The sequence below is a fragment of the Mycetomoellerius zeteki genome, unplaced genomic scaffold, assembly GCF_001594055.1.
Source record: "Mycetomoellerius zeteki isolate Tzet28-1 unplaced genomic scaffold, Tzet1.0 scaffold114, whole genome shotgun sequence".
In the NCBI taxonomy this organism is placed as follows: Eukaryota; Metazoa; Arthropoda; class Insecta; order Hymenoptera; family Formicidae; genus Mycetomoellerius; species Mycetomoellerius zeteki.
Window position 1 is genome coordinate 1137902 of NW_017256062.1, and position 19595 is coordinate 1157496.

The 19595-nt window shown below is 32.5% G+C and overlaps 1 protein-coding gene across 3 annotated transcripts in view; it reads right to left on the reverse strand.

Annotated features, from left to right (window-relative positions):
- Amph (amphiphysin) overlaps positions 1–16207 on the reverse strand; it is a 53201-nt gene extending 36994 nt beyond the window's left edge. The window contains exon 1 of one of the 3 annotated variants that reach the window (XM_018457413.1): positions 15955–16207. In XM_018457413.1, the coding sequence (XP_018312915.1) occupies positions 15955–16023 (69 nt within the window). In that variant the 5' untranslated portion in view covers positions 16024–16207. The remainder of the gene's footprint in view (positions 1–15954) is intronic. The other 2 variants (XM_018457419.1, XM_018457426.1) reach the window with 2 other exon arrangements.
- Positions 16208–19595: the final 3388 nt, after the last annotated feature.

Here is a 19595-nt window from a genome sequence, read left to right on the forward strand (position 1 = left end):
TATTCGATATTTTGCCGCCTTTCCAAAGAATAAATAAAATCTTAATCGCGTTCGTTACTTCATTAATAAATCACGGAAGAAACTTCAGATGAAAGACGATAAGGAATGTTTGGCGCACAGTGGGTGTCGCTAATTTTAGTAGAAAACCGGAGCGTCTATATGTGCTACCGCACAGGTCAGCGTCAACATTCGCAATTGATAGACGTGTTTTTGCAAAATTACGCGAGGAGAACAGAAACCGGTTAAACAATCGATAATAATATGTCTGATAATCGATAAAAAAAGACTATGCGTCAATCGCGAATAAATACAGAGATTATCTTCGTCTGCAGTATATCAAGATCTATAAACTCACTAAACATCCATAGTCTCTCTCTCAACCATCATCATTTAATTTAAATCTATAAAATGCAAACTCACAGTGATAAAATTGAGTTAAATCACTTTGTGAGTACTTACTATAAAAAAAATGAATCGATAAATACTTGTCAAATATTTTAATGTTGGAAATATCAAAGAATAACGATAAGTTTTCCACGAGGTTTTTTTCCAAGCAAAGACACAGGTTTGTTGGCGTTGCTTGAAATCTCCAAAAAGTTTTACACTTAAAGTGAGATACCTATATAACGTTAAAAAGAAGGAAAGAGAGAAGACACTGAGTGTAATAAGTAAAAACAGACTGTATCCTTGCTGGAAAGCGCTCAAAACTATGAATTTTCTCTTAGAATTTATGCTGAAAATATGATTTTTTTTTTGTGGTACATTACAATATTTTAAAGAATTTTACTATGCACTTCAGTAAAATTAATCAAATTTATTTTATATTTTTATTATAGTTTTATTAGTGAATGAAAGAAAATTATATATCTTTGAAATATAATAATGTTGTCTCACGAGACTATATATTATATTTTCAGAGTAAACTCTAAGGAAAAATTCTTTCCATGTACAATCATCCTTGGATATTTTCAGCGTTAAAATATTTGACAAGCATTTATCGAACGATTTTTTTAAAAGTATCAATGTAACATATAGTGAATCATTACGTCCTTGTTGTTTGTTAATGTTAAACAAGGATTCACCCTTCGTCCTTCCAAAAAATGTTTATTACATTAGACTGTTATTTATCATATTAAACTATTATTTCAGCAAGAATCGCATTTCCTTTCGATAAGAAGACAAGTATGTGCGCGTAGGTAAACGTAAGGGTTAAGTGCGTGGTCGATTGCCTTTGCGAAAGAGAAACACTCACGCACTGTTATTCGCGACGTTATGTGCATCGCGTTATGTGCATCGCGGGATGCCTTTCTATTTGAGAAGAAAGGTCATTCGGATGCTCATCTCAACTGCACCTTTCTTTCTAATATGTACTATACTATATATATATGTAACCTGCACTTCGTGCAACCAGTCTCGCTTGGACTATCTCCAAAGAGTTCTCCAAAGTGATGAAATAACGGAGATGCGGCAATTAATGCTGAAGTAATTAACGTTTAAGCTCGAACCACGGGGCAATTAAATGGCAAAACCGTCTCGTTTCGTTTTTTCGCGCTTCACACTGATTGTAAGAGAAATGTTTGGGGTATGAACAATCATCTTTTTTTTCTTTTATATGTGATTTACAAAAATTTTCTTACTTTTTAATTAAAAATTGTTCTAATCAAAATTTGGTTAGATTTGATTAGAACATAATTTTTAAATGTAAAGAAGTTTTTATAAGTTACATATCAATAAAATAAGTGGTTATTCATTAACAAACATTTCTCTCAATGCAAGCTAGCACAAAGTGCGCTTTGACGCATCACAGAATATACCGATATAAGGTGTATTCATATTCAGGCGACTTGCGTAACATATAAAATGCTAGTCGCTGTTACGCATGTTGCATTCAGTAATATCAGTCGGAGAAACAAAGTCATACCGCGAGGTAGACTCAGAATTTTGATGTGCAAGGTCGAAGAAAAATTAGCTTGGATTAAGCGATTATCATCAACTTTTCCATTTAAATAACGTAAAAAATCAATTGTTCCGTTATTTCATATTTAATTTAATTTATTGTGTACCAGCAGAATTACACAGAGATACGCACAAAACTCGTGAATACACAATTGGTGAGGCATCAGCAGTATATATTGCTATAAAGCTTACCAGAATGAAATGTCGAAACGGTAATTGACATTACAATGAGACAACACATTACGCATAAATAAAATATTGTATTATTGTTAAAAATTATTGCATTACTAAGATTCTAAGAAAACTAAGAAGTACATCTAGTTTAATCCTTTCTCGAATAACGCTGACTACAATTTTCTCGTATCATTAATCAGTCTGACGTAGCAAAATCTAGATGCATTCGTGATCGCTCCGAGTAAGCGCAGATTGCATTTTTTTATCACGGATGTATATTATGTATACGTATGGCTATATAATACACCGCGATAGATGGAAGTCTTTCTTAGATATATAATCTCTCATGTATAATCATTTAAGTAAGATAAGCGCAAATTATATCTTTACACGTAACAGAAGTAAAAGTAGTTGAGCGTACCAAAAATTATAAGTAATTATATGGCGAATCGAAGCTAAACTAAAACGAAAAGTTGTAATATTAATAACAAGTAATAAACCATCATAATTATCCACTCATTTAATAGAAATTCGTTTGAACGAATTTAAACAGGTTTGAAAGTTACTAAGCAAGATAGACCATCCCAGAGATCACGAAAGGTCAATCGATTTGAAATTTCGATAGTTTAAAAACTTCTGTTTCATAGATTAATTAATGTTTGTACTATGTGCTAAAAAAATATTCTGGTTAGAGATCTTCCAATCAAAAACTGAGTCACAAGAGGGCTAGAGTCATCTTTTCTGGGAAACCCGGAGATACGAAAGGGTTAAATTCATAATATCAAATTATATCCAATTTAAGTTATTTATCATATGTACTGATATACATATATAGGTCTCCACTGCAATATGTCGTTAATTTGACTAAAACGATGGAGTTTACAATTTAACTAACAAAACAATTTAACTCAAGAAAATATATTACACAGTTGACACTATATAGTGTCAAATTGACACGATATAGTGTCATATATAACTATCGTTTTGGTAAAAAATAATGATATATTTAGTAGAAGCAGTGGCGACTCACGTTAGGTTAAATTTGACACTATAGATTTAACAGTGTAGATTTAATTCAAATTTAGTTTATTATTCACTAAGAGGATACGTTAGTATAGACAACGTTTACTACAAAACTAACCACAGAAATAGATTGATTTATATTTTTTTACATAGATGACAAAAATAACAAAATGTTATCTAACTCAAGAGTAGATTATCATTGTTATCTTTGATATCCATTACCTTTGATATCTAACAGTGTTGTGGTCAGTCTCTGATTAGAGGGCCTTTAATTCTAATTAGAGACGAGGGATGTTCCGATAATGCATCGATAATTTGATATCAAAATATGGCCATGGATATTCGATAGTTTACATTGAAGCTTTGAGTTTCAGTATCATAGCATATCGGACTTCAGATATCAATTGATTCAACACAAAGGCTGTGTTTCAAAATTCAATATCAGCCTATCAGCATTGAAAGTCTATAGAGATATTATAATAGAAAAACTGTATAAATAAAAGAAAAATAGAACGCATATGATAAAGTCGTATATGATGAAATTCGGTAAAAATGCGTATGTGCATTTACGAAAGTAGCGATTTGTGAAAGTAAGAAGTTGATCTGCATCGTGATGTTTTTGACAAGTGTCTAGAGTTTTCCTATTGTTCGAATGAGTGGTTGATGATAAATCGCAACGAGATTCATTCTTTTCGGTATAAGCTCTTGAGCTGCGATAGCAATGGGCGCATTTAGCAGACTCAAAAGTTGAATGAGCACTCACTGTTATTGGTGTATTCTTCTAGATCTATAGGTCTGATTGGATGATCTAGAAGAATACACCAATAACAGTGAGCGCTCACTCAACTGTTGAATACGCCCAATATAGGATGCTTTCCATTTGGTACATATAACTCGACACAAGTGTCGTTTTATCTTTGTTACTGACTGAATGTCAAGAAAGAGAGAATGATGACTTGTGTCACCAATAGAAAGTACCTATAGTATAGTATTACATATATGCGCATCAAGTGCTCGGTAAAGTTGGTCCATATTCATGGAATAATTGCGACACTTTTTTGTGTGAGTTTAAGAACACGCATTTAACGACATAATGTTTAACGCCGCTATTTCATTTGTATATTTTTTGTCGTACGATAAATTTTTCAAGCCTGTTGATTGGCAAAAACATGCAAATGAAATAACATTCTTAGGCTGTTCATTCGATATTCATAGTCTGTTCTTGTTTTAAGACAATCTTAAATAAAAAAACAGTAAAATTGAGGCTAATGAGAGCGCGGAAATGGGTGCACACAAATATTAATTCGTATACAGTAGTTCATAATAATAAATGATGTCAGCTTTATTACGAATTCTTGAACGTTTCAACTCTCTTTGGAGTCTTCTTCAGCAAAGTTACAAGTAATTCACACACAATATTTTTATTTTAAAGATTGAGAGTCCGATTCAGATTACTCTTAACAATCTTAAATAATGTCTTAAGATACAAATACAGCCCTGTGATTAATTTATGATATCTGAAGACTGTACTTCAGACCGTCTTAAATATAAGAATTGACTTATAAATACCACCAGTCTAAAATGTGCAAAAAAAAAGTAACAGTCTCTAATATCGATATATTTCTAATCAACATTGATGTGTTGATATTGCATATTTTTATTCATATCGACGGAGTATTGAGCTCCTCTGTACATCCCTATAGAGATCCTATAACAAAATCTGGCAACAAAATGACAAATTGTTGATTGGCTATTATTTTGGTCAAGAAGTTAGAGTGCTTTAAGAAGTTAGAGTAAGAGTATAAGTTATAAAAAAGATGACACATATAAAAAGATAATACATATACCCTTTTTTCTCATTCTTATTTTGACAAAATTGCTCATGGTCAGACTCTGTTATAGAGTCTCTAATTCTGGCTGGCTTTGAGAGCCGCTGCCGCGGCAATGCGACGGAAACGTAAAACGTCGTGAAATTCAAAAGCGGTGTCCCCGCGGGCTCGTAGATATATTTGCCAACTGTCGCGGAGCGTCCGGGAACGCGTCTCAAAGACGAGAATAGTAGCCGTCTCTCCCGGTCGTGCGATGGGACACACTTAGAAATCTAGCGAGTCTAGGAGAACGACGAGATGCCGTAAAGATCCTCAAGAAAGAGATTAGACATCGTTTAGACAACTTCTAATTGATTCGCCATATTTTTCAGGACCTGCTTAAGATAGAATAAGATAGATGCATAAGATAGAAGATGTGTGACTATCTTATTCTATCTTATGCATGATCTATTTCATTCTATCTTAAGCACGTCCCGAAAATTATCGCGCGGGCAGACCAAACATATGGTATCCAATCGAATCTCTTGAGGATCACACTACCCTCTAAATTTCTTGCAGTGAAATCTCACAAGAGAGTGAAAATACAACCACCCTTGAAAAAAAGTGAAAATATTTTACTTCTTGAAAATGAGTGACAATTTTCATTCTTTTTAGAGTGAAAATTGTCACTCTTTTTCAAGAAGTGAAGGGTGGTTGTATTTTCACTCTCTTGTGAGATTTCACTGCAAGAAATTTAGAGTGTACGTATTGGAGATTGAGGATTGCGAATTAAAGATTAGAATTCGAACCTAAAATAAGGCATATTCATTAGAAATACAATCAGATAATTTTAATTTTAATCCATTTTGTTCCGATTGGCTGAATTCTAATCCTCAATTCGCAATCCTTAATCTTTAATGCATAGTATGACACGGGCTCGGACACGGCATAAGAAAACGCAATCAGGAGAGACTTTTTCCTCGCGCCGAAGAAATGTATCGGCAATTACTTTATAAGAACGGTCTGGCGTTTGGCTAGAACGCTGGCGGAAATAGACATCCGGAAGTCGGCGGACAGCAGTTACAGGAAATGATAGATTTGACGCGGAATGTGACGTTGTCCTATTTTTGTGCGTCAAGGAAATTAGATTTTTCACGTATATATTTCGAGGCGCTACGAATCGCGAAAAATTCTGTTCTTAATAGGCAAAAGGAAAGAAATATTTATTGTTGACATCGTTTCATTGTAGCTTGCAAACGCGAATGCGAATTCTAATACGATCTACGGTACCGCAGCTCGCACTTTTGCGGTGTGAGAAAAGACACGTCCGTATTTCCGCTACAGGTTTAGCATTAAATGCGGTTTTCGTTTTCGACCTATAAAACTGTCTTCGTGTTCTACACAATTGAGATTCAGAATTAATTTATTTGACTGCTGAAGTAGTGAGAAGAATTATTCACACATTACACTGGAAATAAGTCAAGGAAATATGAAGGAGAGCGTATTATTATCATATACAGGTGTTCCAGATTTTTCCGTACAAACTTTAATAGTATGTTCTATGAGAAATCATATTGTGAAGAATAATATTTCAATAGTTTTAAATCGGTATCTCAATTGTATAATCCCGTTAGAATCAATATCTTGCATCTCCTCACCTCGCCGTTGAGTCTGCTCCAAGCGGCAGACATCGCGCAGCAGAGCTCTGCAGATAAAAGGAAACTCCAAATTTTCGAAGAAACATTTTTTTTGGCAGATGGAAGTTGCTACTTGTAAAGTGTATAGCGCAGGCATTGCAGACAAGAGGCACAATTCCGATTTATAATTTTATAAGCAAAAAATCAATTCTGAAAACTTTAAACGCGTTTTTCTCAAAACGAGGTTTTCAAAGTCAGTGTACACGATAACTTTTACAATTCTTAATCGATTCACTTAAAATTTGCACAGATTACTCTCAGATGTTTAATCTAGTGAAGTACGTAGGATTTTTTTGCGATATATTGAAAACTTTTATCGTTATTAATATTAAAAGATAAAATTTTTTGCTTGAAAACTTTACTTTTTATTCAAACATTTACCATTTTTACAAAAATAAATATTTTGAAATAAACCTACGTACTTCAATAGCTTTAAGTATGTAAATAACAAAAATTTTTTGATTTTTGTTTCATGTCAAAAAATGTAGAAAATTCCGTGTACACCGCATATGCACTGGCCGAAAAAGGAGGCTCGATGCTGCTGATATAGCGCCGCCATCTTGTGTGATAAAAATAAAAAAAAAAAATGTTTGTACTCTTCGAAAGTTCACATAGTAAAGCCCTTAAAAATGATTTTTGGTTGATTTCAATTTTTAGTTTACTGCAAAAAATTGCAAAATTAGATATCATTTTTAGATCTCAAGAGTGGTGGATCTCCCCTTTAAATTTGCATTTCTCTCAAATACAACACGTGCCCATATCAATATAAGCTTAACATCAATGTAATTTTGAATTTATCACCTTCTTTGCAAGGGTAAATATATATATATATATATATTCCTATAAAAGTTTTTTTTACCCTCATAAAAAAGGTAATAAATTCAAAATTATATCGATGTCAAGCTTATATTGGGCGAACGACACTTTGAAATGTAAACTTATATAGGTAAAACTGTTTCTTACTCATTTCATATTTTCGTTATAACTTTTAAATAAAAAAATTTTTAAACTATATGTTTATGTAACTTTTTTTTCTTATTTCTACTCAAGAACATACTATTGAAACTTATTTGAAAAAATTTGAGATATCTTGTATTTTATAACAATGTTGCCTTATAAATATTAATAGTGCGGTATCAATATAATTTTGCGCAGTTACAAATATACGGGTTGTTGATAGTGATTACCGATCGTGTGAAGGCCCCTTAATGATCTTCGGCTCACACTAACTTTCTTCGCCTCGAGTATGAGCTGAACCTTTTGCATGCCAGCGCCGATATTATACGTGTGATCGAATCTACACTGTTACCCTCTTCCTACTTTGCAATACACGTGCAATGGTTCCGCGAAAAAATACCGGCTGTACTTAATCCTTTCGCTGCTTCTGGCAGCGCGACGTAATCAGATCCCCAAGCAGTTTTCAACTTCATTTCTTCGTGGCTAAATTACACACGTGAGAAAGTTACGCCGATGACTATGTTATCGAGCAATATTTATCAAAGGTATGCGAATAATATAAGTTATAAGGAACAATTATAATTTATGAAGGCATATCGGTGTAAACGAGCTAATAAGTATTATTCGCCTCATAAACAACGAGTTCGCTGTCATTGAATATTACGATTGCTCTATCGATTATGTATGATGAACGATTATTCGTTGGAGAGATAATTCATTAAGATTATTAAAGAAATTCTGGAATCTAAAAAGAATGAGATATATGCGCTACATTGTTAAAATCGATTTAATTAAAAGCGTGCGATAACAATCCAGAACTTACGCAACCGTAACGCAATTATGTTGGATCGTTTAATACGTGCCGCTCTAAAAAGTTAACGAACAAACCTCTGTGAAGTTAGCACCTCATTTTTCAAAAAAGAAAAAAAAAAGAAAAAAAAACTTCGCGCTACAGTTCCGAAGAAGTTCTGGAGTTCCTGCTTAAAATTCAAAACAGTTCCAGCGAATTAAGACAAACCTAATAGTAAAAATTTGTGATGTCAACTTCACAAAACGCAGAATGATAAAAAATCGCGACATTCGAACAAATATCTTCTACGTGTTATACTCTTCGCTTGTGCTATAAATACTATGTAAACACGCTTTTCTGTCTCCGTATTGTGCGAAAGATATTGGTTATTATTCTTAACCATTCTCAAGTAGATAAGACTATTATCAACGCAATTAATATTCCTTATCACCTATAGGATTTTTATGCTATAAATTTGAAAACCGATGCTATACTAATATTAGAATAAGACTAAATGAAATGGCGTGACGTCGTAAAATATTAAAAGACTATTATTTGAAAATTATCATGTTTTTGCAAAACATTTCATCGAAACAAATTCGAGTTCTCCAGTCTTTATCTCGATTCGAATCCCGGTCTCGATTTAGGCAGGAGAATAGCCCTATAACAACTTTTAGACCGGTTCTGCCAGATAAGTCGAGGTAATTCTCATTCTTTCCTCCCCATCATGTCGGTTCAGAGAATACGAATTAACTATTATTTAGAAAAATATTCCTAAAGATTAGATTAAAAAATCGAGAATTAACTACTTTATCGTTTTTCGTATTGCAAGGATATATTTTCTTATCAAAAATATCACGGAGTTTACTCGCAAATACACTTGTCTCGCAGAACTGCGCTCAAGTCGTCTATATTCGTTATTTCTTTATGTTAAGCCATTCCTTTTCCGTTTGTCGTAGAACAAACGGGAAGTCAACGATTTCAAAGGCGTGAGAAAAAACATTGCGGACGTTTGTTATTTATATACTAAGAAGTCCGGCACCGACACCGATGACGCGCGCACACGAATTGCGTGACACGGAGGAGTCGCTTATGCAATGTCCATGCGATGCATCAATGGTCCCCGATGCATCTAAGGCGCAGGTAAACCACGGAAGTGGCAATACTTCGACGTGCGCCATCGCGATCTACAATGCTTTGAGAAATCTTTCTCGCAAATTTCCGTAGCTTCAATTCGTATCAGCGGTCACCAGATTACAAATTGCGACTCTTTCGGATCCCAATAAATTTGTATTAAAATAAGTACTAAAGATAAATGTATATAGAAAAATGTGAGTAACAACATCAGACAATTAGACAGCTAATAGAAGTATAATTGAAAATGATCTTGTTAATTCAATGATAGTTTTAATGACTACATACATTAATAAATACATCATGCTCTTGTTTTAATAAAATGTTATTTATTATTAATATCATTAATATTATCATTAAATTAACAAAATTATTTTCAATTAAACTGCTGTCAGTTAATGCTGTTAATACATCATGTAGAAACGAAAAATTACTATTTTACAAATTACTAATTTACAAAATTTAGATACTTTAATAAAGTTTTTAGAAACGAATAATTAATTAAGTTACGAATTCGGTTAGATGCAATTCGCAATGGTGCATATCAAAGTCATTATACACTGATTTAACCTGAGTGTAAAGTAAAATGCAAATATTTCGAATTATAAAATAGATATTTTACCTGACAGCACAATAAAAGGTCTGTTTTCTATATATGAAATAATTTACTTCTGGAACTTAAAGTGAAATAAGTATATGTTTGATAAATGATGAAAGTAAGAAAGTTCTGTAAGTGCAGGAATAAAAAAACATCTAATGTGTATTGAAGATTTCACAGTTTAATTCGTTCCCATTAAATATACATCTTTACGACAATTTGTGTACGACGGTTTTAATATGCACTACTACGCATTGAGTGCATCCAATCGAATTCGTTCTAAGTAATATTTTTATACACGAGAAAAAATATGTGTAATAATAGTATTAACCAACAGCAGTCTAATTGAAAATAATTTTTGTTCATTCAATGACAATATTAATTAAACAAATGCTCTTGTTTTAATAAAATGTTATTTATTTCATTAATATTGTCATTAAATTAATAAAATTATTTTCAATTAGATTGCTGTTGACTAATGCTGTATTAATACATCATTTTTTCTGTGTAGGAGAATAAAGAATTATTTTATAAATTATTAATTTACAAAATTTTGCAATAAAAAATATAAAACTGTGTATAAACATATATTTACAAATACGTGATACATATGTATAATATATATATCATATAATCTTCAAATGAAAGTTAATCGATATAGAGAAAAACTTTGGGACAGCTGTTTCGGAATGATCGCAATGAATCGCTAAAAATATAAGAATGTTTGACACACAAGTAATACGTGTGACAGAAATGATTGCTCAAATTAAGTACGACAAAAAGTGGAGAAATTCTCGACTTTTTTCTACTGTAAACGATCGTTGCAAATATGTCGTCTAAAATGAAAAGTGGAATAAAAACGACATTTCTACAAAAACACAATTGTTAAATAACACTTATAAAAAAAGTAAGAGAGATTCTCTGCTCGTCGCGCGTGAGTGAATCATCAAAAGTAAAACATGTAAATAGCGTTCCATCTTGAGTGACTTGTGAGAATGTGGATGATTTCGCCGTAAATGCGCGTGAATTTATATTCAATCGCGGACGATCTACTCGTCACAGACTCGGCATAATGCAACATTCTATCCCATATCTAATAGCTGTCATATCAGCTTCACTTCGTATCAAGGGCAACCGACGTCGTTTTATGACGTGGAGATTGAAGGAAAATTATTGAGGATACAAGATATTCGTCATCATTTTATCTGTAATTTATAAAACAATTTGCTCTCTCTCTCTCTCTCTCTCTTCCCCTCTCTCTTATTTTTTATGATAGATATTAATATATCTTCCACGCAGGACATTGTAGTTTAAACGCCAAGATTATTATAGAGGATGCTCTGGAACCGTGAAAAATAAAAGACTTATTTTAACTACAGGATATCGATAATTGCATCAAGCTTACGTTAGACAACCTATACTTTGTGTCAAAGTTCAAGATGAAATTCTATTTTTCAAATATAATATATTTATATATTTACCGTGTAATACGAAAAATATTTAAATTAAAATTACATACATATATTAAACATATTATACGTATGTATTAAATATGTGCACCCCTTTTATCTTTCTGCCAAATGCATGGCACATAAAATTATAAATAGAATTCTACTATGAAATCTAAAATTACAGATTGTCTAAAGCGGGCTTTAAAGATACAAAAAAAAAACATTCGCATAAAGGTACATAAAAATGTTTTCTTTCGCTCAACTTCAATTCCCATTTAATTGAAGCGTCAATAATCGAGATAATATTAATATGTGGTCGGGCATTTCCCGGATACGAAGTTTCAAGGATCAATCGCCAAAGGATTGTTCAGTAAATATACGTGGCACCTTGAAGCGGTAGTCCTCAACAAAAAATCGTAAATCATATGACGTGGATCGTGTGCTCCGCGACCGCGAAAATACACGATCGCTGCCGATAAGCAAGGCACTGACACGACGCGAGGTGTAGTCAGGATCACCTGTACACGCGCGGTTTCCTAACGTCAGAATGAACCCGGTGGGAGTCGCGCAATTATCATTTTAAATGATACCGCTACAGTAGTTATTGCGAACGTGTTTACCGATTATGTAAGCTTCGCGCGACATTGCCAGGCGCCGTGCCGCGCTGGTGAAAAAGCGCAACGCACTTCCACGAGGAGTTCCAAAGGACCACGAGAGGCATGAGCAGGGAGATCGAGCTTGAAATGAGGTAAAAATTACAGAAGTGAGCAAAATCACTAGAATATTTATAATTTCATTGGTCAATATACCTAGTTTTGTTCACTTTTGTAATTTTAATCTCATTTCAAGATACACAATCGATTCTGAAACGATATCAATGATATAAATTCGATCACTCACATTACATTAGATTAGCACACATTCAAGGCGTTTTTTTTACAAAGTATCTAAATAAAGTGGCATAATACGATCAACATTAACAATGAAATTTTATATATATATATATATATATTCCGTTACAAACATGATAATATTATTATTAGGTATTTATAATCGTTTAAGGCTCGGTTTTTCATATATGGTCAACTTGTGGTTTAGTAAATATAACTTTACTAATTGATGAGAATGTAAAAATAATATTTGTCTAACTGCACAGTAAAAAAATTTGTGTATTTGTGTTGGAAACGGTCCACTCACGTTTGTGTTAACAGTTTGTGTTGAAATTTTTAACATATTCGAGTGTTAATTTAACATAATGTGATTATGTTATTTAAAGATTTTTTGTGGAATTGATATTCAATGTTTCTTAATGTCAAAATGACACAATTTATAAGTAAGTGAACAAGTAACATAAAAATAATGTGTTTTAAAACGTAAATCCTAAGACGAATGAATGAAATATGTGTTAATTTAACATATCATAAATGTTAATTTTTTGAAAAAAAATATATTCCCACGGTACGTTTACAAACTGTGTCGATGTTATCTTTCTTTGTATTTATTCTCTTACATAATATTTGTGTTACCTTGTAACATATTCATCTTGTGTAAAATTAACTCAAAAATTTGAGTGGACCGTTTGGGACGCGATTTATGTTAAATTCAACACATTTTTTCCAACTGTGTATAATTAACCTTCTAACTGTGTTTAGAGGGTTAAATATAATATATCGCAAAACTCGATATTTTTGTTGACAATATTGTCATACCACAAAAACTTTTTAAAAACACTCGCTTTAAACTAACTGTTTTGTAGTAGTAACTTCGAAAGTTATTCACTACAAAATTATCGCACTAACAAAATTGTAAGAAAAATGTCTGATTGGATTAACTGGAGTTCTGATTGAAAATGCACGAATCAGAACTTTTTGTTTAAATCTATTATAGAATTCTAGTTGAGATAACCGGAATTCTGATTGATATAATCTGAATTTTCTGGTTCGTTCATTTTCGACCAGACATTTTTCTCACAATCAGTTTATTGATTAATCATAGATAGGAAAATATAATTTTTACATTATTATCTTACGTCTAATCACAAGTTATCCAACAAATAAAAAACTGGACCCAAAATATTTATATGTTCAATTTCACATATAACCACTTTCAGTACGCACTAATCTACAGTTTATTGAGTAACCATAGATAGAAAAATACAATTTTTACATTATCAGGTTAAGCCTAACAAGTTAATTAGCAAATGAAAAACCGGGCCTAAAATATTTATATATTTTTACATTTAACTTTGCTAATTTCACGTATAGTCGTTTTTAGTACGTACTAATCTAATACATTGCAATACTGAGAAAAACGTCTGATTAAATTAATTAAAATTTTGATTGAAAATGGACGAATCAGAATTTTCTGATTCGTCCATCTTCAACCAGACATTTTTCTCAGAGAAGTGACCGAATTCGCTAATAAACGAAGGGTGCAATCCACTTAACGCTGCAAATGTTTCAAAGCATTCTTTGATTGGTCAGTTGATTGGTAAGATTCTTTCTTCTGATTAATTAACGAAGCATTTGCAGCGACAAATGGATCGCACCTAAAGTATCAGCCAACTGTTATGTCATTTACGGAAAACAAATAAAACTGTGTCATCCTCATGTGCGCAGTTACATATACCTGCCAAGGATTTTTAATAAACACAACAGTTGACCGACAGTTTGTTTATCGTGTGCACTTGGCCGAAAGTGTTTTGCTACGTTTTCTTTTACGAGATGTAGCAGAAATTTGCTAGAAGATTACCGTTTTTTTTATTTTCTCGCCGCTAACCAAAATTCACTCCGATACGAATCTAGTTGTTATCATTCGTCGACATTTTAATTTTACAATACTGATGAGCTTGAATTTATAAAATCACTCATCAATATTATAGCAACGTCGCATACAATTCTATGCAAATGACAGAATATCCGAATGATACATCGCGACGAAGAAATCTCGCGGAAACACCGCGTGTTCCGTTTCCGTGTCACGAGACTCACGAGTCAAGCGAACAAAACGCGATTGTACACATTTACGTACGCTTTTCTTATCTCCCTCATAAATCGCACGAATTTTTCATATCGGCAGAGAAATCACGATTCTACTACCTCTAAAGGTAGCTCCAGACGATATAGTCAATGTACGCCAACGTTAACAAATATTGAAATATTACACATGACATGCACAACAGGCAGTAATTATTATATTAACAATTTATTTTCCTAAATAATACAAATTTTAAACACTTACTTAGTCTTTCTCAGTTTATAATAATTACAATATCCTCTTCATTTAATAATAATAATAATAATGAGATGAAATTTAAAAGTGTCTGTATGAAAGTTTATAGTCGTTAAGAATTATTGTTAAAAAAGAATTGTAATTATTAGATACAAACTGAGAAAAACTAAGTAAAGTCGAAATGTGTTTAATTTGTATTTGAAAAAAAATGTTGATATATTAACTTTATAGACCATTAAGTATTGAAATTTGCTCTGCAATCTTACGAGCCTAATTACGTTATTGTAAATTTATGATATGCATAATTATTCAAATGAATGTCAGTAAAGAAATTTGTGTATTTGTTGGAAACGATCCACTCACGTTTGTGTTAACAGTTTGTGTTGAATTTTTTAACATATTCGAATGTTAATTTAACATAATGTGGTTACGTTATTTAAAGATTTTTTGTGAAATTGATATGACGTTTCTTAGTGTCAAAATGACACGATTTATGAGTAAGTGAACAAGTAACATAAAAATAACGTGTTTTGAAACGTAAATTCTAAGACAAATGAACAAAATACGTTGATTTAACATATCATAAATGTTAATTTTCTTAAAAAAATATGCTTCCACGGTTTATTTATCTTTTTTGTATGTATTCTTTTACATAATACGTATAATATTTGTGTAACCTTCGAACATATTCATTTTGTGTTAAATTAATCCAAAAATTTGAGTGAACCGTTTGGGACATGCGATATATGTTAAATTCAACACATTTTTTCCAACTGTATAGGCCAATATTTAGTGAATGTATGTTGCCAACACTGGTTATGTTGTCTGTCTGCAGCTTAATTTGAACAAGAGCCGAAAGAGATTTAATTGCGAGGCACACGATGCAATTGTCACGCGGTGGTGACGCGAAACGTTAACCCCGACGTTGGCGGAGTTAGCGGAATATCGCGGCGTCTAGTTGAGAAACATATCAAGGAGGTTATGGTCAATTCTGGTTGCCTGCAGCAAATTCTTGTGTTAATTTTGCGAGGACGAAGGAGACTCGCGAGTGCTTGAGAAAAGCGATCTGTTCAAAAAAGAAAGAGAGAGGGACAGCACGCAAGAGAGAGAGAGAGACACACAGAAGTGCGCTTACCTTCTCTTTCGCTCTGCCCGCGTGTTTCTGCACTGTTTTCGCGATTAACGCGCCCTTGCTCTCAGCCATGATGTTCCCGTAGCGTCGGTTGCGGATGCAGGAGAGGCGAAGCACTTAAAAAAAACTCTCTCAACTTGTCGACGCAACGATGGCTCGCAGCTTGACGCAGGAAAGAGGAAGCAGCGACACACCAACTCACGGGATCAAAACGCTCGTGTCGAGGCGCGGAGAGGAACTGAAGTCACTTGACTTGACTGAAGAGCGCGACGGCGCACGGGACAGTCCGGGACGGGATGGTGCGGATCTGTGCTGCCGGCGGCCATGTTGCCGCGCACCAACTGTCGCGCAGGCGCCGTAGAGTCGCCGGCAGCCATATTGACGCGCGCAAAATCGTTTCGTTTCAACCTGCATGGAAATTTAGGCTGATATTCATAATCGATTCTTATATTTAAGACTTTCTTAAATACAAATCTTAACCCTTAATACACACCTTTGGATCATTCGTGTCCTGCGCATTTCGTTTCTTTGAAATATTAAGAGCACCTGGTCAAATACCGGTTTCTTTTCTATTTCTAAAAAAAAGTTTGGCATCTAGAGAACAAGTTTTGCGCGTTGCCGACCTCAATTCGTGCGTATCCTTTAACTGGCATAACTCCAAAGTTCACCTCTAGATTACAAATGACCCAACGTGTGTACCAGTGTGTATATTTTTTGTAACTAAAAAATTTTTATTTTTTTCTTTATTTTCAACCAATTGTCGGTTGTATTGAAGGAATATTTCGTGAATTATTAAAAAAAGAATTTAACTCTAGAACAACATATTAGCCCTTAATAAACACGATTTTTGGTATCCTTGTGCTAAATGTTGTCAGTAATATTATATTATATTGTCTGTAATGTTATAAAGAATATTTTCCTAATAAATTTTTTAACACGATAGTAATAATAATAAAATGCATTGTTTAAAATGTAAATTGCAATACATCTTCAATTTATAACCATTCATGCATATTAAAAAAACATTATTTTCAGATTACTCAATAACTAAATTTTTTGGACAGCCGACACTTGAACTATTTTTTTTTGTAGTTTGGAATATCAATTTTAAGATATTGAACTATATTTTTCCTTTAACCATTTTTGTTTCAGAGTTTTACATTTTTATATGAAACAGTGCATTTTTCTCATTTTCTTAACTATATTTAGTTCTAACAATTTATCTACAATTTGTTATGAATATATAACTGGTACAAATACTTTCTAAAGATGTCAAAATATATGTAAAAATTTAATAATTTATATATACTTGTAAAAGTGATGAAAATTAATCCAGGACACGAATAATCGAACGTGTGTAGTAAGGGTGCCAAAAACTAAGATGTGTACTAAAGTTAAGATGAAGGGTCACTGAATCAGGAAGGAATCAATTAGAGGTCAATATTCATAGTCCGTTCTTATTACAACATCTTAAATAATGTCTTAATTAAGACGTTTTAATATGGTCCTTTAACCGATTCGTGACTTCTTGAGATTGTACTTAAGATAATCTTAAATATAAAAATCGACGAATACTAGCTCGCAAAGTGTCGCATTATCACCTTAAGACATTACTTGAGACTGTTTTAAAATAAAAATGGACTACGGTCGGTATTCAGAGTCGATTCTTATATAAGTCGTTTTAAGTACAGTCTTAAGATGTCACAAATCAATCCAAGGTATTCATAATCGATACTTATTTTAAGACCGTCTTAAGTAATGTCTTAAGACGCTAATGTGGCTCTCTGATTGGTTCGTGACATCTCAAGACTGAACTTAGACGGTCTTAAAATAAGAACGAACTATGAATACCGACCAGAGGGTTGTCTTAATATCTTAAGACATTACTTGAGAGGGTCTTAAAATAAGAAGGGACTATAAATACTGTCTCGTGAATACCGGCGGTAGAATTTTCATCGCACTCGAAAATTCTTGGATTTAAAGATCCAACTGCGATCTCTTGGAAATATATCATGTTCCTCCAATTGTCAAATCTAACATTGTATCTAAAATAAAATATCGCTCTCTTACTTCAAAAATAACAAAAACAAAAAAACGTGACTATCAAATTATTACCATGAATGAATTAACACCAATGTGCCGCTAGAATTGCCGAAAATGTTAATTTGGTAATTTTATACTGATTTTTGGTTAGTAAAAAATTGTTTTAGAATTATTTGATCGTTAGAATTGTTTGTATTATAATCACGTAGTTTCAAAATTCTGTACTGTATATCAATAAAAAAAAAATTAAAGTGATCAGCAGAGCCAAAATTAAAGTGATTAGCGGTACCATTAGCAATAATTAAGTGAACATTACCCTACCATTTATCAAAAGTGAATTAACTAAACTTCATAAAAAATCGTTACAACACTCAAGAAGAGTAGTTAAAAAAAAATCATTTTTTTAAAGGGTGTGAAAGGAAAATGACAAAAAGTGATATTCAATCATGTTAAAAGTATATTATTTTTGTCAATATTATTTGATTAATCAATAACTTTTTGTCAAGATGGAAAATAATTTTTCTCCTTTTTTGAGAAACTTACTTATTTTTTTAGTTGTGTTACTTTTGAAAGGAGCATATATACTATTTTTCGAATACTCAACAACATTGATTTTCACTCGAATTTTCTATTCAAACATCAATTAGCTCTATTCTTTTATTTGAAACTAGAATATCTATCGATCTGCAATTTGTTGGAATTTTTCATCCGAAACTTCAGCCTTAATCCTAGCGATGTATGTCGGATACTCGCTTCCAGACGGATACTCGCATCTGTAAAACGAAAGACCAATTAGAGACAAAAAGTAAACAGGAATCTGTTTGATCTAGATTTCTAAGTTTCAAGGAATATAACTAGAAATAATAAGTCTACGCGAGAAAATCTATGTTGTACGTACTTTATAGGATACATTGCTAAATTTAGAAGCAATAAAGTATAATATAATTGGAAACAAATTACAGATCAATTATGAAATATTTTTCCTTAAAATATCATATCTTTAGTTATATATACTTTCACTTATATCTATATATATTCGATTGATACAGCGAGTTCAAGGCTCGTAGTTGAGATATATAATCGGCGAGTTAGAATAAATATATAAAAGATATTTCCTGAAAAATTAATTATCTAAAAATAACTTATAAGTAATATAATGATGAAAAAGAAAACAAAGACATTTGTATTTGTATTAATAACGCCGAAAGCGCAGTAAAAAAAAAACAAGTGCAAAAATTAGGTTCACTTGTCAATACATATCGGATACACCACCATCGTTGATTTGTAAATGGTTTTATTAATAAATTATCTTTTCTTATTTTGTGTAATGAGGATTGCTCGAAATAAACAAACGTTATGATAAAAATCCATTTTAACAACGGAACAGACAGACAATACACAGATGTAATATATCTGGTAATAAGAAGGTGATAGATAAATTTCCTTTTTCCCTTACTTAAATGGTCTATCCAAAATCGCAATTGACAAAAGTGTGTTACGTATGTGTGTGTGTATGTGTGTGTTTGTTACGTGTGTGTGTATATATGCGTGTATGTGTGTGTGTGTGTGTGTGTGTTTACACATGTGTCGCGGGGCGCGCG